Genomic DNA, 22,552 nt, shown 5'->3' with positions numbered 1-22,552 from the left:
TGCATCTTCAAATCAAACAATGTTAAAGATGAACACAGGCCAGGCACGATGGCTCATGCCTGTAATCCCAGCACTTTGGGAGGCCGAGGCGGGTGGATCACGAGGTCAGGAGATCGAGACCATCCTGGCCAACACTGTGTAACCCCATCTCTACTAAAAATACAAAAATTAGCCGGGTGTAGTGGTGCGCCCCCGTAGTCCCAGCTACTAGGGAAGCTGAAGCAGAAGAGTCCCTTGAACCCAGGAGCTGGAGGTTGTAGTGAGCTGAGATCGCGCCACTGCACTCACTCCAGCCTAGCGACAGAGCGAGACTCTGTATCAAAAAAAAAAAAAAGAAAAAAAGAAAGAAAGAAAGAAAAAAAAGAACTTAGTGAATGAAACCCAAAAAATGATATTTATTAAGTGATAAATTACGTAAGAGCTGGGGCTGTGTCTTTGGATGATAAATCATTGGCAAACCCATTAAGGGTCTGTGTGTGTGTGTGTGTGTGTGTGTGTGTGTGTGTGTGTGTGTGTATGTAGATATACATTTATATTTAAATATAGAAGTGAGAAACAAGAGATTCAAAATAAACAATTTTATGCTACTAAATTATATATCTTCAGAAATACACCAATTTCTAAGAAATCGGAAATTACCAAAACTGACTTAAGAAGTAACAAATACCCGTTTTGCAATAAAGCTGACTAAAACTTTCAATATAATTAATTACCAAAAAATGTTTTGTCTCTTTTTAATACATTCAGACATAATATTTTTTGCCCAGCTGATTGTTTGGATAAATTCAAGTAATTTTTAACTGTTTCTCATTTTAGATATTTCAGACTTAAAATTTTCAAACTCTAAAGCTGGACATTCCATGACTTTAAGTAAAAACAAAAAGCTACTGCTCATAAGCAATTTTTTCCATACATAAATTTTAGAATCCCAAATGGACCATTAGAATCAAACATAAACTGCCAAGTTTCCTCTAAAAACATTTAAAAAGAATAGTTCCTAAGGCTGTCTGATTATTGCAATCACTTGGGGAGCTTTGAATATATACGTATATAGATTCCTAGACCAAGCCCAACCCCCCTGGATCTGGGGTTGGGGATAGGATAGGTCGGGAGCCTGTGGTTCTCTAAAGCACGTCATGTGATTCTGATGATCAGCCAGGCTTGTGAACCAATTCCCTACAGCATATCTTTTATTCTTCTCATTCCCACCTCCTCAACGAGATATTCTTGGGAAGCACAAGCTATACCATGAACCAATATGGAAGCAGTATAAATGTGTAACAGAACATTACACAATTATACATTATATAAATGTATAATTTAGAAGAAATCAATGATAAACATACATAAAACACATATATACAAAGGTCAATAAATAAGGGAAGACAAGGAAATAGAATAGATCCTCTCCCTACATATTTTCCCCATGGATGAAATAACTGATAACAGTGAGGAGAGGAGGCTGAGGTGGGAGGATCATTTGAGCCCAGGAGTTCAAGGCTGCAATGAGCTATGACTGCCCAACTGCACTCCAGCCTGGTAACAGAGGGAGATCCCATTTCTTTCAGAGAAAAAAAAGGTGAGGAGAGCATTAACCCTTTGGTGAAAGCAAAAGGAAAAGAAAAAAAACAAACAATGGTCTTTGAGTAACCGGGACTTCATGTATCCTATAGCTTGGCTTGAGAGGACATCTACTGATAATCCAGTAGCCTCTGAACAATTAGATCTTACCGAGATAGCTGGCAGTGGATTTGCTTTCTTCCAGTTTGTCTTCATCTGTCTAATAACCTTTTTTCTCTCATCAAATTAAAGATGAGAGATAGGAAGCAAATTTTTTATTTTAAAAATCCTGCCAAGTATACTCAACATTCATGTCCCCCCTATTAAGCCAGTTACTACTTATAAGAATAATTACAGATTGAGGTGTCTTCAATGCTGAAGTCACTGTGTTCATTCCTAAGTGGGAAGGTGATATGAATTACATAGGGCAAAACAGGAGTTCAGAAGGTTAATATCTAAAGAACTATTCAGTCAAATGTAGGGTTTCAATGTCTCTGAATAAAAACACTTAGAATGCAACATAAGAAGCTAGCCTCCCTCCCCATCTACCACTCTGTCTCAAAAAACAGCACTTCAGTAGTTTCCTAGAAGTTTCTGAAAACGCTGAAGCTCTTTTCTACTCAATTATTCATTTAGAATGTTTGGCACAAAATATGGAGAATGGACATGTGGCAACACAGTATATAAATATAATACAATTTTGTCAAATGGCATTAATCATGTTTTGTATACTTCTATTCGTCATGCAGCGCAAAGAAGAAAAGGATAATGCTTACTTTGCTCTATTATCCATTCTAACAGCAATTACGCTTGTGTGCTCTTGTTCCAAATTATTGAATACAGGGAATTTCATTCATTGCACAACACAGCAATATTGAAACACAGTTTCTTATTTATATATAAATACATAAAAATAAGAGTAAGGAAGAAATTACAATCTTTAATTCTCAATTCTTACAAATCATTTTGCAGGGGCTTCTTCACTTTCCACAGTTTACTGGCTGTGTCAGTAACTAAACTAAATAATAGCAAAAGTTATTGACAAAGACAAATGATAAAAATAGAAGATTATGCTTTCTCCAACCAAAGAAAGAGTTTTGTATTAGGCAATACAATCACAAAATTCCTACCTCAAAGATTTGTTCAAAGTTCTGAAATTCCTGTAATCTTGCCTGAAATCCTGCAGCAAGTGCCCCACCTGTAACGTACAGGCAAAGATTTAAAAACCTGGTATATAGCAAGATATATTTTCTGGTAGGCTACTGATTTTATAATTTTATATATATATATATATATATTTTTTTTTTTTCCCCCCCGAGACAGAGTCTTGCTCTTCTGCCCAGAGCTGGAGTGCAACGGCGCAATCTTGGCTCACTGCGACCTCCGCCTCCTGGGTTCAAGCAATTTTCCGGCTTCAGCCCCCCAAGTAGCTGGGAATACAGGTGTGCACCACCATGCCCAGCTAATTTTTGCATTTTTAGTAGAGATGGGGTTTCACCACGTTGGCCAGGCTGGCCTCGAACTCTTGACCTCATGATCCGCCCGCCTCGGCCTTCCAAAGTGCTGGGATTACAGGCGTGAGCTACCGCACCCGGCCAATTTTAAATATTTTTATATTTAAAAAGGAAATCTATAATTAATGCATACCACTTTCTGGCAGCCCCATTGCTTTTTGCATTCTAGCACTAAGAACTTCCTTTGCTGAAACAAAGAAGATACGATTCTGTGCTTCTAAAGCATTCACAACTTTGAGCTCCTCCACCAAGAAATGTAGGCATCTTTCCATGTGCTGTGTGCGTACCTACAGAGAAAACCGTATTAAAAGAATTCTAATAATTTAAGCAAATATAATAACCAACGACTATAGACCAATACTGACTTTATTCACAGTGATATAATAAAAGTTACCATATAACTAATGAATTTAAGAAATTCTAATAAGTGAAGTTTGATACTTGATGACAGGAAATCTTTCTCTTAACGAATCTGTCTTTTGAACATCTATTTAAAATTCTGCTGGGCACAGTGGCTCACGCCTGTAATCCCAGCACTTTTGGAGGCCAAGGCAGGCAGATCACGAGGTCAGGAGTTTGAGACCAGCCTGGCCAACATGGTGAAACCCCGTCTCTACTAAAAACACAAAAATTAGCTGGGTGTGGTGGCAGGCACCGGTAATCCCAGCTGCTGGGCAGGCTGAGGCAGGAGAATCGCTTGAGCCTGGGAGGTGGAGGCTGCAGTGAGCCAAGATCGCGCCCCTGTACTCCAGCCTGGGTGACAGAGCAAGACTCCGTCTCAAAAAACAAAGTTAAGGTTGGGGAGAATGCATTAACCAGGCATTAGAATTGCAATGTTGGGTTCAAGATTACCACTTGGGCACTGAAGTGAAGATTAAGGGTTAGACGTTAGGATTTAGTACTAGTCTTTAGCATTATGGCTATGATGACAGATCTCTATATTAAGACTTGCAAAAATAAATCTAAATAGGAATGCTGAAATATTGGAGGAAAAATAATTTATGAGTGATGCTTCCTAATTCGGAGACCCCAATTTGAAAGAGCAAGACTGTAAGACAACAGTTAATGACAGGAGGATATAAAACATGATGTTACGCAAAATTCCAACTGGGGAAAAATGAAAGCAAATAATTTAACATGTGAACAGTGATGGAATAGTTTAAGTTATTTTTATCTTGTCCTCTACATATAATAATTTCGTACTACTATTAAAATCAGAAATAGTCTCAAATTAAGTAAATATTATTTATAGTCCAAATTCCAGATACTTCAATCTTTTTAAGTTTCTACAATTGGTGTGACTAAAATGCCAAAAAAAAAAAAAAAAAAAAAAATTTGAGGATGCAAATCTTATGAAACTCAATCTGCTGGCAGGAGCATAAATCGACACCAAGCACTTTGGAGAACTCTGGTGCTATATTTACTAAAATCGAACATCTTCTTAACTTGTAATCCAGCAATTTTACCTCTAGGTACATATACCCATGGTTTACTGACCTCTGCATTACTGACGTTTTGGATTGGCCAGTGTTTGCTTGGGGGCCTGTTCTGTGTCAGAGCATGTGTAACAGCATCTCTAACCTCTACTCATTAGATGCCAGTAGCACAAAAACCCAATTGTGACCAAAAAAAAAAAAAAAAAAAAAAAAAAAGTATCTTCAGATGCTGTCAAATATCCCACGGGGGTCAAAACTGTCCATCCTCCACACTGAGAACTACCTAACAAAAATGCATACATATGCACACCAGAAGGACATATACAAGCACACGCACAGTAGCATTCATAATTAAATATAGTAAATTAACCCAAATGCCCATCACTGTGAATAAATCAATTGTAGTATAGTCACAGATGGAATACTATACAGCAATGGGAATGCAATACAACTATGCTCTGCACAATAATATGGACATGTATGACAAACACGTTAAATAAAAACAAAAACACATGCAAAAGCAGGTATTATATGACTCTGTTATATAAAGTTGAACAAGCAGAAAGATTAATTTAGGGGGTCAGAAGTCATGATAAATGGATAATTTCTCCTTGGGAAGTAGGACAGAAGGGAAGTTGGAAGGAGGTAGGTAAGAGGAAGGTTCTGGGGTGTTCAGAATGGTCTGCTTTTTGGTCTGGATTTTGACACAGGTGTGTTAAATTTGTAAAATTTGGCCAGGCATGGTGGCTCAGGCCTGTCATCCCAGTACTTTAGGAAGCCAAATTGGAAGGATCACTTACGATTTATGTTATGTACATTTCAATAACAACTTAAACAAAAAAGAAGTTTCAAGCTTTGAAATAACTAGATAGTATAACACAATTTTCCCTCAGAGTAACTTCATACCTTGGTCTTTATCACATACCTACTTCAGGTTTTCTCTATCTTCTTTTCATGGAATAGTTCTTATAATTTTCTATCCTATAAGCAATATTATTTTCTCAAACAACAATGTACGTGACTGTATTTCAAAACCTACAAAAAAAATAACTTACGTCTTCCATATATTCTGGCTCTGATGCATAGGCATCCCAACGATTAATGAGAATGAAAATATTAGGCTTGGAAAGCCGCTCATTCACCTTGTTGAAAAAGTGTTTTTCCTGAAAAACAAACAAACAAAAAAACCCCACAGTACATTCACTATAATTTACATTTATAATTGAAATTTTATTTTAATGAGAAAGTCTGAACCATTTAGACAACAGTAATTAACACCACTGACAAAGGATCCCAAAGCACTTTATGAGCATTCAACTTTCAAAGATGAAAAAAACTGATAACAACTTTAAAAAATCATGTTATAGTTTTGAATATTAGATTATCTAAACTCTGGAAAGTTTATTTCAGATGAGTCTGGCTCCAGACATCTGGCTAAATAATCTTCTAAGTCTGACAGCAGCTTAAAGTGTACACAGTTAAGCTGAATCCTAGAGTATATTCTGGTGAAGCTGGAAATAGCTGACAACACTGAAAACATAAAAAGCCTTGCCTGATAGATGGCAGAAAGAAGGAGTGGTTTATACTTTATTCAAGAGAAATAAGCATCCTAAAATTTCTGGCACTCATTTTCCCTGAGACTGACAAATAACCAGAAGCTAGAGCCATCAAGCCCTATACTGCTAGAGAAATCCAGGGAACTACACACTATAGAAAGACTAGAAACAGCCCTTCTGGTTCTATGAAAACACAAACCCCTTCATTCATGCCTGTTTTTAGAAGTTCTTTCTAATCCATGATTTGGATTTCCCTTGCTTTTCAGAATTAAAACAGACACCGTTTCCTTTCCTACCATAGAAACACAATAATATGAATAAATCCTACCGTATTCATTAATGTTGATTCAGAGTTTGCGACCAAAACGAAGACATCAGCATCTAGGCAAAACTTATCAATCCAGCTATCCAGCTCTGTAGTAACATCTGTGCCTGGACTAATGAGAGTGAAATAAAAATTGTATTATATTTCTTAAAAAGAAAATTTGGGTTACAGAATTTTTTCAGCTTTTACATATAATTTGAAGTCTAAAAAACAGGATTTCCAGCTGTCATCTGTAAGAAGCCTAGGAAATTTTAACCTAGTGATCTTTGACAAAGCAAATAACATGCTCAATATTTCAATCTTTTTAATGTTTATGCTTTAGATGGCTGAAATATAAAACTAGGCTAATAGATACTAAACAACGAGAGTTCAAGCAGCTATATCCAATATGGCTCAGAGAAGATTTAAGCACTTATAAACACAAATAAAAAATATAAATTTAATATACCAACTATACTAGGACCTGCAGTGAAGAATTTGCCAACAATAAATCTTTGTAAAAAGTTAAAAAAATTTTTCATTTTAAATTTTTGTGTGTACATATTAAGTATACATATTTATGAGGTATATGAAGTATTTTGATACAAGCATACAATGTGTAATAATCACATCAGGGGCTGAGTGCAGTGGCATATTCCTATAATCCTAGCATTTTGGGATGCCAAGGCGGGAGTGCTTGAGTCCAGGACTTTGAGACCAGTCTGAGCAACATGACAAAACCCTGACTCCACAAAAAAAAAAAAAAAAAAAAAATACAAAAAATTAGCTAGGCTTGGTGGCATGCCCCTGTAGCCCCAGCTACTCTGGAAGCTGAGGTGGAAGGATTGCTTAAGCCTGGGAGGCAGAGGTTGCAATAAGCCATGATCCCACCACTGGACTCCAGACTGGGCAACACAGCAAGACCCTCCCTGCCTCCAAAAAAAAAATAAAAAAGTCACATGGTAAACGAGGTATCTATCACCTCAAGCATTTATTCTTTGTATTACAAACAATACAATTATATTCTTTTAGTTATTTTTAAATGTACAATTAAATTGTTATTCAGCCAGGTACGGCGGCTCACACCTGTCATTTCAGCACTTTGGGAGGCTGAGATGGGGGGATTACTTGAAGCCAGGAGTTTGAGACCAGCCTGGCCAACATGGTGAATCCCCGTCTCTACCAAAAAATACAAAAATTAGCCAGGCATGGGGCTACTCAGGAGGCTGAGGCACGAGAATGGCTTGAACCCCGGAGGCGGAGGTTGCAGTGAGCCAACACTGCGCCACTGTACTCCAGCCTAGGTGACAGAGTGAGACTCTGTCTCAAAAAAAAAATAAAAATCAATTATTGTTCACTACCGTTACCCATTTTGGTACCAAATACTACATCTCATTCATTTTCTCTTGTATCTATCCAACTGTCAATCTTGACTGACTGGGTCATAGATACAATCTGGCTACGAAATAAAGCTAAACTAGTTAACATTGTATTTAAATCAAATATTTTGGTGTCATGAACATCTTCTCTCTCCTCTGTTTCTAGGGATTACCTGAAACACTCATTTCCATTTAAAAGGAAAATCCATTATCAAAAACAAAATGGAGCCAGCTGAGGTGGCTGGTGTGTGTCTGTAATCCCAGCTACCAAGGAGACTGAGGTGGGAGAATCACTTGTGCCCGGCAGGCGAAGGTTGCAGTAAGCCAAGATCATGGCACTGCAGCACTGCACTCTGGCCAAAAAAAGTGGCCATCCTTAAAATTTCTTGAAATGGAATCAGACTGATGAATTGGTGCTTTTATGTAACTTATAAAATAAAACCAATACCGTATCTCTTCCTTAATCTAGCTAATGAGAACAAAGTGGCAACTGAATGTTCTAATTTTTTATACCATATGCTAAAGTAAGCAGTATTATACTATTAAATAAACTTCCAGAGAAAATGCAATCCACATGTAATTTTACCTGTCTACTAACACCAGATCATCTCTCAAGAGGGCACATTTTGCTTTTGGCCAAAACACACGTACAAGACGGCCAGCTTCCAAATCTCTGTCCATGTGAAGGGCGTGGGCCAGTTGATTAACTGTCTAAGGCAGGAGGAAAAGAAAAATATAAACTCCACGTGTAATAAAATTCAATAAAAATTAAAAACATTGTGCTACATTTATTTTAGCAAAACAGGTGTATAAAAGGTAAAACTCTGAAATAAAACCTTCTGAGCAATCTTGAGAACCTGAATTTTTAAATTTCCAAGTAGAAAAAAAAATGGTTCCCTCAAGAACTCCAGCAACAGAATTCTAAGCAACTCCTGATACTGATTTTGTGAAGTATATAAGTTCTGGAGTCTGTTATTTTTGCCTATTTGTATTTTCTGATTCTACTGAAATAAATGTGTATCACTTAGTCATATGGAAGAAATGTCATTATTAAAATAGGTTAAAATTACATAGCTTTTAACACCCCATAGAAAGGAATGAAATCATGTCTTTTGCAGGAACATGGATGGAGCTGCAGGCCATTATCCTAAGTCAATTAACGCAGAAACAGAAAACCAAATACTGCATCTTCTCACTTAAAAGTGAGAGCTAGGCCGGGGGCGGTGGCTCATGCCAGTAATTCCAGCACTTTGGGAGGCCGAGGCGGGTGGATCAACTGAGGTCAGGAGTTTTGAGACCAGCCTGGACAACATCATGAAATCCTGTCTCTACGAAAAATACAAAAATTAGCTGGGTATGGTGGCACGTGCCTCTAATTTCAGCTACTCGGGAGGCGGAGACAGGAGAATCGCTTGAACCCAGGAGGTGGAGGTTGCAGTGAGCCGAGATCGCGCCAGTGCACCCCAGCCTGGGCAACAGAGCAAGACTCTGTCTCAAAAAAAAAAAAAAAAAAAAAAAAAAAAAAAAAGTGAGACATAAACATTTGGGTACACACAGAAATAAAGATGGGAACAATAAACACTGGGAGCTACTACAGCGGTAAAGGTGGAAGGTGACAAGAGCTGAAAAACTACTGAATGCTACATTCACTATTTGGGTGATGGGCTCAGTTGAAGCCCAGACGTAATGCATCACACAATGTATCCACGTAATAAACCTGTACCTGTAACCAACCCCTGAATCTAAAATAAGGAGGAGGAAAAGAGTGTGAAGAGGACTGGAAGAGCATAGATCAGGAAAATGAGAGATGATTTCTTTAAAATAACAGCATACTTTGAGACTGTGAAGTCACGAGAAGTTTGAATTTTGATTTGCGAAAAATCTTAATCACGAAACAATAGTGATTCCTTCATTTATATGAATTAAAAGCTTGATTAGTATTTTCTTTTCTTTTCGAGACAGTGTCTTGCTCCATTTCCCAGGCTGAGTGATCACGGCTCACTGAAGCCTCAACCTCCCAGATTCAACCAATCCTCCCACCTCAGCCACTTGGGTAGCTGGGACTATAGGTATGCGCCACTATGCTTGGCTAATCTTTGTATTTTTTGTAGAGATGGGGTCTCACTATATTGCTCAGGCTGGTCTCAAGCAATCCGACCACCTCAAGTGCTAGGATTGCAAGCATGAGCCACTGTGCCCAGCCTTGAATGGTATTTTCATAAACATCATCTTATTTTTCTAATAACTAATCTGAAGGCTATGCTTATTCTAAAGCTTACAGATTGAGTCACCTGATTTACATCAAAGAGCAAATTCACAGAGCAAGAACCACCCATGACTTTACCAAGAAATAAAATAGCATGGATCTTCAAGCACTGAACTTTTGTGTTTGTGGAAGAGATCTTTTTAGACTCAAGAGAAAGTGACCACAATGAGAAACAGTGCCTTAACTAACTGCTTTCAGTCCAGAGTCAACATCTTGCATCCTAATTTGTTTTTCCTTTTATTCTTTTTTTGGCTGAAGGAGTCTAGTGGCACTGAATTGAGAAATGTATGAAAGGTAGGGAATTGCCATTGGCCCTCATCTGATAAAGTTAAAATATTTATTCATAAATATATTTACCACATACTCCTGGGGTAAGACAGTTTCTAAAAACACAGATACATATCAAGCCCAATTTCTTAAGCAATTCTGTTTTGAAAAGACAAATCAGAGGCCAGGCATGGTGGCACAAGCCTGTAACCACAGCACTTTGGGAGGCCAAGGTGGGACAAATTTGAGATTAAACAGCAATGATACACGATTAAATAGCAATGATACACTTCAATAATGTTAGTCTTGGCCAGGCGTGGTGGTTCACACCTGTAATCCCAGCACTTTGGGAGGCCAAGGCGGGTGGATCACCTGAGGTCAGGAGTTCAAGACCAGCCTGGGCAATATGGTGAAACCCCGTCTCTACTAAAAATACAAAAATTAGGCAGGTGTGGTGGTGCGTGCCTGTAATCCCAGCTACTCGGGAGGCTGAGGCAGGAGAATTGCTTGAGCCCAGGAGGTGGAGGTTGCTAGCTGAGATCGTGCCATTGCACTCCAGCCTGGGCAACAGAGCAAGACTCCATCTAAAAACAAATAAATAAATAAAATAATGTTAGTCTCACTGGAAAGGTAGATTTAAAAATCTTGTTAATTCTAATAATACCTTAAATTAAGGACAGGTTTTATTCTTTCACTAATTTAGCTACGAAGTAAAAAAAAAAAAAAAAAAATTTAGAATACTCAAAATATTTAGTGATGGCTTTCCAAGTTAGAAATATTAACAGTTCTTTTTGGCCAGGTGTGGTGGTGCATGCCTATAATCCTAGTGCTTTGGAAGGCTGAGGTGGGTGCATCACCTGAGGTCAAGAGTTCAAGACCAGCCTGGCCAACATGGTGAAACCCCGTTTCTACTAAAAAAAAAAAAAAAAAAAAAAAGTACAAAAATTAGCTGGGCATGGTGGCGCACACCTGTAATCCCAGCTACTCGGGAGGCTGAGGCAGGAGAATCATTTGAACCCGAGAGGCAGAGGTTGGAGCGAGCCAAGATCGCGTGCCACTGTACTCTAGCCTGGGCGACAGAGTGAGACTCAGTGTCAGAAAAAAAAAAAAAAAAAAAGGCCAGGTGCAGTGGCTCATGCCTATTATCCTAGCACTTTGGGAAGCCAAGGTGGGTGGATCATGAGGTCAGGAGTTTGAGACCAGCCCGGCCAAGATGGTAAAACCCCCGTCTCTACTAAAAATACAAAAATTGGCCAGGTGTGGTGGCGCACACCTGTAGTCCCAGCTACTTGGGAGGCTGAGGCAGGAGAATCGCTTGAACCCGGGAGGTGGAGGTTGCAGTGAGCCGAGATCGTGCAATTGCACTCCAGCCTGGGCGACAAAAGCGAAACTCTGTCTAAAAAAAAGGAAGAAATATTAACGGTTCTTTTTATAAGATGTCAGCGATGCAGACATCTATAACAATGTTATTAAAGAGTAAGTTCAGGGCATTGTTTCAGGTATATTATTCTGCTAAAGGTTAAAGATCATACCTTCATACTCTTTTTTTCATCTGATCCTTCTGTCATAAGATAGGCTTTATCTCCATCGGTTCCTTCAACACTTAGGAAGCAATTGGTTGTAGGGCCAGTCCCACTAGGGAGAACTTCATTCCACAACATTGCATTGATAACAGAGCTCTTCCCAGTGCTTGTCCTGAAGAATATACAAAATCATGAAAAACAGAACAGTAAAAAAATTAATTCTTTCACTGGGTCTAATAATCAACTTTTTTTAAAATCCAAATTTTGTTAAGATTTCTTAAGACTGCATTTTTATGAAAAGATTGACCACTTGGCTTACACAAATACTAGCAATGTACATTTCAGAAAAAATAAAGTGCAAGAAGACAAATCCCACCTTTCTCATAGTAGTATCCTCAACTTTTCTTTCTTGCTTTTTGTGGCAATTTGAAATCACAGGTCAAAATTCTGCAACACTACTCCCATCACAAAATGGGGTCTAATATCCCATCTCCTTAAATCTGGGATGGTTTGTGACTGCTTCAACAAATAATGCACATTAGAAGTGACAGTGGGTGGCCAGGCACAGTGGCTCATGCCTGTAATCCCAGCACTTTGGGAAGCCAAGGTAGGTGGATCACTTGAGGTCAGGAGTTCGGGACCAGCCTGAACATGGTGAAACCCCATCTCTACTAAAAATACAAAAAAATAGCCAGGTGTTGGGGGGGGCCCTGTAATCCCAGCTACTCAGGAGACTGAGGCAGAAGAATCGCTTGAACCCAGGAGGTGGAGGTTGCAGTGAGCCAAGATTGTGCCACTGCACTCCAGCCTGGGCGACAGAGCCAGACTGAGTCTCAAAAAAAAAAAAAAAAAAGGAGTGACACTGGGTGACTTCCAAGACTAGGTCATAAAAGGCAATGCAGCTTCTTCTATCTTGTTCCCTGGAATATATGCGCTTGGAGCCTTGCCATGTAAACAGTCCACTTACCCTGAGTCTGCTGTGCTGCAAGGAAGTCAAGCTAAATGGAGAGCTCTGAGTAGTGCTCTACTCAACAGTCCTAGTCTTTGAACCATTCCAGCCCAGGTCCCAGACATGTAAGTGAAGATTTAAGATCATTTCAACCCTCAGTTGTTGAGCCACCCCAATCTTCACATCTTCTCAGTTAAGGCTCCAGAGTCCACGGAGCAAAGACAAGACATCCCCGCTGTGCCCTATCTGTATTCTTGACTCACAGAATCAGTGAACATAATAAAATGGCTGTTAAGTTGCTAAGTTTTGGGTAATCTGTTATGCAGTCATAGGAAAAAGGACACTTCTGATGGCTCTGAAATGCAAAGAACAACTCATACTCACTTCAGGGACTTGCTTTCCATTAAGTCAACCCAAGTCCCAGATACCACTGGGAGCCTTTTGGTTCACTGCAAAAGCATCCTATCTTTTCGGCATATGTTTTACCTCTTTCCTTTAGAATTAAAAGGGAAAGAACTTTTCTTTATGTTATGGATGTCATTCCCAACTCCCTTCCCAGGGAACCTTCTTGCCTTCATTAGCTCAACATTGGCTTCTATTGCCAATATACCACATCCTGCAAGGATGCCTATGATCTCTCTTAAAATTTATCTTTCTGGACATTTCATGAAGCCTTGCAGTGATCGTCAAGAGTAGTTCTGAAACCGTCCCCATGGGGTTAACAAGAATTACATGCTGGGTTCTGGACAGAAATATGGCTGTAGCTCATTAATAATCAGGCTGCACTTTGGCTCACTTCCTTGTTGCTAAATGTCACATAACACCAGATGCTGACCATTTGCACCCCCATTCTTCCTATAGACAGGAGCTCTGACATTAGAATCATAACACTTTTAAGGATAGCTTAAGATGTTTTTCGGGTCCCCCAAATCCAGCAACCAGTTTGAAGACCCCCCCCAGAGGAATGGGATGGATCGGCATGCGAATAGAGCCTAGCCTTATTATCTCCCTGTCCCATGACTTCACTCTGCAAGTTCCAACCAATCAACGACCTCTACACTTTGGGCACTCCAAAAACCTTAAAAAGCCTAACCTCAAATTCCTTGGGGAGATGGATTGAGGTTCCCTCCCATCTCCTCATTTGGTGACCCTACGATTAAACCTCTTCTCTGCTGCAACCTGGTGTCTCAGCATATCAACTTGCTGCATACACTGGGTGATGGACCTACTATAGTTATAGTTTGGGTCCCTCTACCCCATAGAAGAATCATCTGGGGAGCCCATTAATGATGCAGATTCCTCAAGTGAACTGTGAACCTAAAGAATCAAGACTCTGGGGATGCTCTTGGGATGATTCTTATGCATACTAAAGCGAGACACACTGTCACCCTGCCTTCCCAAAACAAACAAACAAAAACAACTGTGGAAATAGAAACTTTTTCTCCTCTACTACCAAAATCAACACAGAACACTTCATAACTAGATATATGGGGATTTTTCCACATTCATGAAGCAGTTCTCCAGCAAACACCAACTGGGTGTCCTATCATTCAATTCATTTCTACCTCCTCCCACCTTGGTTCAATGTCAGAATAGCTCACAGAACTCAGGGAAGCACTACACTTACATTTACTGGTTTATTATAAAGGATATTGTAAATGACACAGATGAGATGCCTGAGCATTCATGCCCTCTCAGCATGCCACTCTCCCAGCATAACCATGAGTTTAGTTACCTGGAAGTCCAATCTTGTTCAAGAGTTTTCATAAAGCCTAATTTGCAGCCTGTCCTCCCCCACCCTTCCTGGAAATGGGTGGGTGGGAAGGAAAGTTCCAGTCCTCTAATCCCCTGACCACTTAACCTTTCAGGTGACTGGTCACCCTCTGAGGTTATCTAGGTGCCCCACCTTAAACCACTCATTAGCATAAATTCAGGTGTCATCAATAAGGGCTCATTATGAAAACACGATACTCCAATCACTCAGGAAATTCCTATGGTTTTAGAAGCTCTGTGACAAGAATGGGACAAAGATCAAATATATTTCTTTCTATACCATACTAATGCTTTCTAATTTTCCTTTTACCTGGCTGGCATTTTTTTTTCTTGTTTGAGATGGAGTCTCCTTCTGTGGCCCAGGCTGGAGTGCAGTGGTGCGATCTCAGCTCACTGCAACCTCCACCTCCTGGGTTCAAGTGATTCTCCTGCCACGGCCTCCCAAGTAGCTGGGATTACAGGAGTGTACCACCACACCCAGTTAATTTTTATATTTTTGGTAGAGACAGGGATTCACCATGTTGGCCAGCCTGGTCTCAAACTCCTGACCTCAGGTGATCCACCTGCCTCAGCCTCCCAAAGTGCTGGGATTACAGGTGTGAGCCACCATGCCTGGCCCCTGGCTGGCATTTCCATGGATAGCCCCTCTTCCTCTCCCCAGTGCTGTCATTGTTTTTCATTACACACTCTCCCTGGATCATCTCATCAACTCCTGTGATCTCAATCAGCAACATAAGCCAATCATTCCTAAATTTCCTAGAATTCTCCCTAGTCCAAGTCTCATATTTCCAACTGCCTTTTTGGTAACTACACTTGAATATATATAGTTGTATTAAACACACACAATTTCTTGCCTATACTACTCTCAGAGGTGTTTGAAGTAGAGCAACTCCATCTTCAACAGGGGCTGGGTAAAATGAGGATGAGACCTATTGGGCTGCATTCCCAGGAGATTAGGCGTTTTAAGTCACAGAATGAGATAGGAGGTTGGCACAATATACACGTCACAAAGACTTTGCTGATAAAAGAAGTGGCCAAATCCCACCAAAACCAAGAAGGCGATGAAAGTGACCTCTGGTCGTCCTCACTGCTCATTGTAATATATATATGATATGTATATGATATATACAGTTTAGATGCCATGGCAACATCCAGAATGGATGGATATATGGGCTAAAAAGGGGAGGTACCAGCTGGGCACGGTGGCTCACACCTGTAATCCCAGCACTTTGGGAGGCTGAGGTGGGTGGATGGCCTGAGGTCAGGAGTTCGAGACCAGGCTGGCCAACATGGTGAAATCCCATCTCTACAAATAATACAAAGATTAGCTGGGTGCCGTGGTGCACTCCTGTAATCCCAGCTACTATAGGGAGGCTGAGGCAGGAGAATCGCTTGAAGCCGGGAGGCAAAGGTTGCAGTGAGCCAAGATCATGCCATTGCGCTGCAGCCTGGGTGACAAGAGCGAAATTCTGTCTCCCAAAAAAAGAAAAAGTGGGAGACAGGTACCAACCTTCAGTTCTGGGAATTGCCTACCCCTTACCTGGAAAACTCATGAATAATCCACCCTTTCTTTGGCACACAATGAAGAAATAACCATAAAAATAGCAAAGCAGCAGTTCTCGGGACTGATCTGCCTATGCAGCAGCCATTCTTTATTCCTTTATTTTCTGAATAAGCTTGCTTTCACTTTATGGACCCACCAGGAATTCTTTCTTGCGCAAGGTCCAAGAACCCTCTCTTGGGGTTAGGATCGGGGCCCCTTTCTGGTAACATTACTACAACTGCCTCCTACCCCTGTTCTCATTCAATTCACTCTCCCCATTATATCTAAGGTTATACTTGTAACATCCAATCCTCTCATGACTATTTTCCAAAATAAACGAATGCAGAACGCATTACCATGATATATTAATACAAGGTCTTTTACAATCTGGCTTTTGCTTACAAAGTCTCTTCTTCTGCTATTGTTTCATTAACACCTTAAATTCAACTACTTGAGTTCTCCAAACACACCGTGGTCTCCCTACCCCTTTCTATTTACGGCTTTCTGCAAGAAATGAGCTTTTGGACCTTTTTCACATCCAAAGCTATACCTATTTCTCATTCTCAGTAGGACAGTTGAGTCATCACCTTCCCAGGAGGCTCTTCCTTCCTACTCCACCCTAATCTGAAGAAGGATCTTTTTAAATGGAGCTGTCTCATGCCAGACTCTGGGTAAGGCCCTGAGAATATGGTCAAGTGGGAGAAGCAGAAAATAAAAACATAAAATAAGAGCTTTGTGAAAAGTGTTGAAAGACATTAACAGGGTGCTTTAACAAAAATTAACTAAGAAGGAATAATTTAGATAAGAGTGGTCAGAGGAGGTGTCCGAGGTAGTTAACATTTAGGATGAAATATGAAGAGTGAGAAGGCACTAGACATAGATAGAACAAGGAAACGAGAGTCGTAGGCAAAGGGAATTGCAAGGGCAAAAGCCCTACGATGGGAAATAGCTTAGAAGGCCTACGAAGTTAGTTTAGTAAATAAATGCCTCTGTTGGTACACAGCACATGATAGCTGAATAACCAGTTATGGAGCTAGTCATTTGTCTTTGCATATAAGCTGTGGCAGAGATCACCCTATCACTCTGGATTGTTATACCAATGTACGCCTCCTACTCTCCCTCTAGGAATGATGGAGTTGAAAATTTTAGAAGATGTACCTGATCACTGCCCTTTTCTCCCCGCCATAATCCTTACAACCTGTGAACCAGATAATTGTCAACCTTAAGAAAGACACTAAAGAAAATCACCTCTAAATTAGCCAGGCACGGTGGCTCATGCCTGTAATCCCAGCACTTTGGGAGGTCGAGGTGGGTGGATTGCCTGGGCTCAGGAGTTCGAGACCAGCCTGGGCAACATGGTGAAACCCCATCTCTACTAAAATACAAAAAAAAAAAAAAAAAATTAGCCGGGTGTGGCAGCATGCGCCTGTAGTCCCAGCTACTAGGGAGGCTGAGGCAGGAGAATTGCTTGAACTCGGGAGGCGGAGGTTGCAGTGAGCCAAGATGGTGCCACTGCACTCCAACCTGGCAACAGAGTGACACTCCGTCTCAAAAAAAAAAAAAAAAATTAGGCTGGATGCGGTGGCTCACGCCTGTAATTACAACACTTTGGGAGGCCAAGGCGGGTGGATCACCTGAGGTCAGGAGTTCAAGACTAGCCTGGCCAACATGGTGAAACTCCATCTCTACTAAAAATACAAAAATTAGCCAGGTATGGTGGCACACGCCTATAATTCCAGCTACCAGGGAGGCTCAGGCAGGAGAATTGCTTGAACCCGGGATGTGGAGGTTGCAGCGAGCCGAGATTGTGCCACTGCACTCCAGCGTGGGCGACAGAGTGATACTCCCTCTCGAGAAAAAAAAAAAAAAAAAAGCTGAGTTTACTTGGGAATCAAAAGTAAAGATTATAATCGGGAATGCATGGAATGGCACACCAGTGCATTCAGTGAGGGTAAGAGGAGTTTTTATTAGCAAAAAGAGATTTACATAAGCTGCCTAGAAACAAGAGTTATTTGGTTCCAGAGGTTCAACGCCAGTTATTGTCAGTTCATTGGTGGAGATGCCATTACTGGGCAAGAACTCTCCTGAAAACATTTTATCTGAATTAAGGCAGTCCTAAAGTATGTTTACTGATAAGTCTTATCAAAGCAGGAGATTTGAAAGAATTTCTAGAAAGTCCTTGGAAATAGTTACCTCAGACAAGAGCCTCTTTCCTTCTAGGCCTGTCTAGGTATGACAAAAGTGATTTCATCAGCCGGGCGCGGTGGCTCAAGCCTGTAATCCCAGCACTTTGGGAGGCCGAGGCGGGCGGATCACGAGGTCAGGAGATCGAGACCATCCTGGCTAACACAGTGAAACCCCGTCTCTACTAAAAATACAAAAAAAATTAGCCGGGTGTGTTGGCGGGCGCCTGTAGTCCCAGCTACTCGGGAGGCTGAGGCAGGAGAATGGCGTGAACCCGGGAGGCGGAGCTTGCAGTGAGCCGAGATCGCGCCACTGCACTCCAGCCTGGGGCACAGAGCAAGACTCCATCTCAAAAAAAAAAAAAAAAAAAAAAGTGATTTCATCCTAGCTTCTGAAACTTTCACATAATCAAGTAAACTTAAAAGAGTAAAACACAAAGTATGCTTATCATTTATCTATATTTCCATTCTTACAACTAAGAGCCAATTCTTAGAGATGAGAATCATTAAAAGGTAAAAATATGATTGACTTTCATAAAGCTTCATTTTATACCAGGAGGTAAAATGCACAAATTCTTTAACATGCTAACTAACAGCTTTAACGTTCAACACAGGCAGAAACTTGTGGGGCTGGGGGGAGGATAGGAGAAATATTACTTGTTGAAACATCAGACACAAAGCTGATTCCTGGAAACTAATCTTAGAAGTAATAATAAATAATTACCTGCCAAAAAATGCCACCTTCATGTGTCTCCGAGATAACACCTCACCAATGATGGAAAGCTTGTCTTTATATCCCTGCATTTCTACCAGATCATCCTCAGTGGCTATTCGATCAAGATCTGGATTCTTATATGTTGCTGCAAAATTGAAATGGCATTAGAAAAGTGATATAAATGCATATTAAGTTGGTTATATAATGGAATACCTAAGATTGTATGTATTTTGGCTTTATGTTAACATGCCACCCACAGCATCTGAATGTTTGGTAAAAGGTGCATACTCCGTGGCAATGGGTCACAAGAATCCCGCCCAAAAGAATTTCAAGAATATTAAAAGTTGCAAGGGCACAGTCAAAAGTTGGAGACTTCTAGGTCTCAAACATACAAGCTACCCTTGAGACAAGACTACGTTTCTAAAGAGAGAAACCAGAACCTAACACTGACCTATTATTGTTCCAACCTGACTGAATGGATCTTCAGATCTTGAGCCCAGAAGGGGGAGCCACATACTGAGAAAAAAATGAGGTTTGAATAGGAGCCCCTCAGAAATTAAGATACGGTTCAAGGTCTCCAAGCTAGGAAAGACCTTGCTACTTTACCACGTTCTATCTGCTTCCCCCAGGGATGAGGTGAAACAGCTCACTTAACACAAAGACAGAGAAGGAAGAGAATTACACGTTGTATCCCGTCTACAGCCATACCACCCTGAATGCACTCGACCTCATCAGATTGTAGCCCACTCTCACTCTCATCAGGTTTAGGGTTTAACCGCACATCCCAGCCCTCACCTCTCCTCCATGGCTGGAGGTAGTTGAAAAAGCCTGGGTTTGGAAAATAGAAAAATCTTTCAGTTTTGTTTATAACTCAGGAATAGGAGATAACCTGATGTTTACATTCTTATCACCTCTTTTTGAAGGTAAAGACATGAAGATTCATGTGGGCTTGGGGGCTCACGCCTATAATCCTAGCACTTTGGGAGGCCAAAGTGGGCAGATCACTTGAAGTCAGGAGTTCGTGACCAGCCTGGACAATATGGTAAAACACCATCTCTACTAAAAATATAAAAATTAGCTGGAAATCACTTGAATCCGGAGGCAGAGTTTGCAGTGAGCTGAGATGGTGCCACTGCACTCCAACCTGGGTGACAGAGTGAGACATCGTCTCAAAAATACAAAAACAAAAAGATTCATCTGGCTATCTGAATGACCCTAATTAGAGACAAACACTGCCACTGAAAACTTCTCCAGTGCACATCCAATTCAGCTTCTCATATCTCACCATACTTTTCTGTGCAATTTGCTGAATAATGGACAGACTGGTTTAAGTATCATTACGTTTATTTTTGCTTTTCATTTTATTTTTGCTCTTGTATGTTTTTCCTGATGTATTTGCTTTGTCTCCTTTTTGCAACATTTTTAGAGGTTCTAAAACCTGTAAGACTGAATTCAGATTCTAAAGCTGCCATTTCACTAGTGCCTAGCATGATGCATGATCTATAACACGCACAATACACATTTAACTTCATTTTCACTTCCTATTAATTTTTTTTAGAAAAAAATATTTTTAAAAAGTCAACTGTGTCAGCTCAAATTATTTCCTAATTGGAAACAAAGATTCTATACTACTATTTTTTTTTTTCTCATTCAGCATTGAATTGTGTCAAGTCTGGTGCTAGGAATACAATGAATCCCAGGCTCCTGCCCTAAAGGAGCTCAAAATCTGGTAAGAGACGGTTGGGAGAGACATGAAAAAAAAGTTTGATTCCCAATCTACCAAAGGTTTCCCCACTGTCGCTGGAAAAATTTACAGAATCCCTCCCTTTCCATTGTATAGTTGAGAGGTACATAATCTTTTTTTTTTTTTTTGAGATGGAGTCTCACTCTGTCACCCAGGCTGGAGTGCAGTGCGCGACTTCGGTTCACTGCAACCTCTGCCTCCCGGGTTCAAGCGATTCTCCCTCCTCGAGCCTCCTGAGTAGCTAGGATTACAGGCGTCCACCACCATGCCCAGCTAATTTTTGTATTTTTAAGTACAGACAGGGTTTCACCATGTTGATCAGGCTGGTCTTGAACTTCTAACCTCAGGTAATCTGCCCATCTTGGACTCCCAAAGTGCTGGGATTACAGGTGTGAGTCAGGGCGCCTGGCCGAGAGGTACATAAGAACCAGAAAAAAATTTCAACAGTTATCTCCAAAGAAGTATTCCCGGCTGGGTGTGGTGGCTCACGCCTGTAATCGCAGCACTTTGGGAGGCCAAGAGGGGTGGCATGGGGTCAGGAGTCCGAGAACAGCCTGACCAATATGGTGAAACCCTGCCTCTACTAAAAATACAAAAATTAGCTGGGCATGGTGGCACGTGCACTGTAGTCCCATTTACTTGGGAGGCTGAGGCAGAACAATCGCTTGAACCCAGGAAGTGGAGGCTGCAGTGAGCCGAGAACACGCCACTGCACTCCAGCCTGGGCAACAAGACAAGACTCCGTCTCAAAAAAAAAAAAAAAAAAAAAAAAGTATTCCCTAGTAAGACATTCCTCATCACCTTTAACAGTTATAACTCCGTCTCAAAAAAAAAAAAAAAAAAAAAGAAGTATTCCCTAGTAAGACATTCCTCATCACCTTTAACAGTTATGAAACTCCTTTTTCCCCCTTTCCACTGCAACTCAGCCTCATTTGAGAGAATGAGATATGTCTGAGGTCTTGGCTTAACTGCTAAGTTGGGGAGGAGTCAAGTATAATGGTTAAATGTGGACTGCCTGATTTTTTGTCTGGGCACTTATTAGCTGTGTGATCTTGGGCAAACTGTTTAACTTTTCTTTGACTTGGTTTCTTCATCTTTAAAATGAAAGATGGTGGTGATGAAAATTAAATGAACTATTAATATAGCTATTTCTCATCACCTAGTGGTGATGAAAATTAAATGAGCTATTAATATACTAAAGTTCTTAGTTGTTATTAATACCATTTAACTTTCCCCTTCTGGAGGGTAGAAAGGGGTTTTATTCATTATGGTACTTCTCATAGTATACAGTACAATGCCCTATACATGTGTTCAATAACTAACGTTGAAAGAATGAGCACTTTTATATATTTTCAACAGTAATTACTTTAAGAACTTAAGAAGAACTAACCTTCAACAAAATGTGATCCTTCAGTAACAAACTCCAGTAACTGGTCAAAGATTGCAGTAATCGCCTCCTTAACCAGCACAAGGTGCTTCAGTGGAGAAACAGGTGCTGCCATTATGCTACTAGAGGGAGATAAAGTTAGAAAAGCACAAACTAAAGTTGATGATAGACATGCAAACTGATGACACACCAGTGACAGTCATCAACTCCCCAATGAAATAAATTATGCGGCAAAATGTTTTCAGGTAATTCTTTTTTGGGAGTGTCCTAGTCAGACAATTAGAGATGACTTTTGAATGATATTTCACGAAAATAAGTTAAATCTATTAGCCAAAATCTTGGTTGCAATTTCTACTCAATTTCCCTTTGGTGAAGACGAAACTAATTGTGACTAAGTTTGTCACTGCATGTGACTCTAAAGTACATCAGGGAACAGGGTTAGTGAGACGAAGC

The 22,552-nt window shown here is 40.4% G+C and overlaps 1 protein-coding gene across 2 annotated transcripts in view; it reads right to left on the bottom strand.

Moving 5' to 3' along the window:
* The window catches only part of LOC115837303 (mitofusin-1-like), a 63,725-nt gene extending 41,496 nt beyond the window's left edge, over positions 1-22,229 (bottom strand). Inside the window, exons 1-8 of one of the 2 annotated variants that reach the window (XM_030822851.1) lie at positions 22,103-22,229; positions 18,978-19,113; positions 11,815-11,977; positions 8,336-8,460; positions 6,395-6,503; positions 5,566-5,673; positions 3,208-3,361; positions 2,691-2,758 (exon numbers count right to left, since the gene is read on the bottom strand). In XM_030822851.1, coding sequence (XP_030678711.1) covers positions 2,691-2,758; positions 3,208-3,361; positions 5,566-5,673; positions 6,395-6,503; positions 8,336-8,460; positions 11,815-11,977; positions 18,978-19,113; positions 22,103-22,214 — 975 coding nt within the window. In that variant the 5' untranslated portion in view covers positions 22,215-22,229. The remainder of the gene's footprint in view (positions 1-2,690; positions 2,759-3,207; positions 3,362-5,565; positions 5,674-6,394; positions 6,504-8,335; positions 8,461-11,814; positions 11,978-18,977; positions 19,114-22,102) is intronic. The other variant, XM_030822850.1, reaches the window with a different exon arrangement.
* Positions 22,230-22,552: the final 323 nt, after the last annotated feature.

Source organism: Nomascus leucogenys, chromosome 11, assembly GCF_006542625.1.
Source record: "Nomascus leucogenys isolate Asia chromosome 11, Asia_NLE_v1, whole genome shotgun sequence".
Lineage (NCBI taxonomy): Eukaryota > Metazoa > Chordata > Mammalia > Primates > Hylobatidae > Nomascus > Nomascus leucogenys.
The sequence above is the reverse complement of the archived record's forward strand: the minus strand, read 5'-3'. Positions and strand labels throughout refer to the sequence as shown.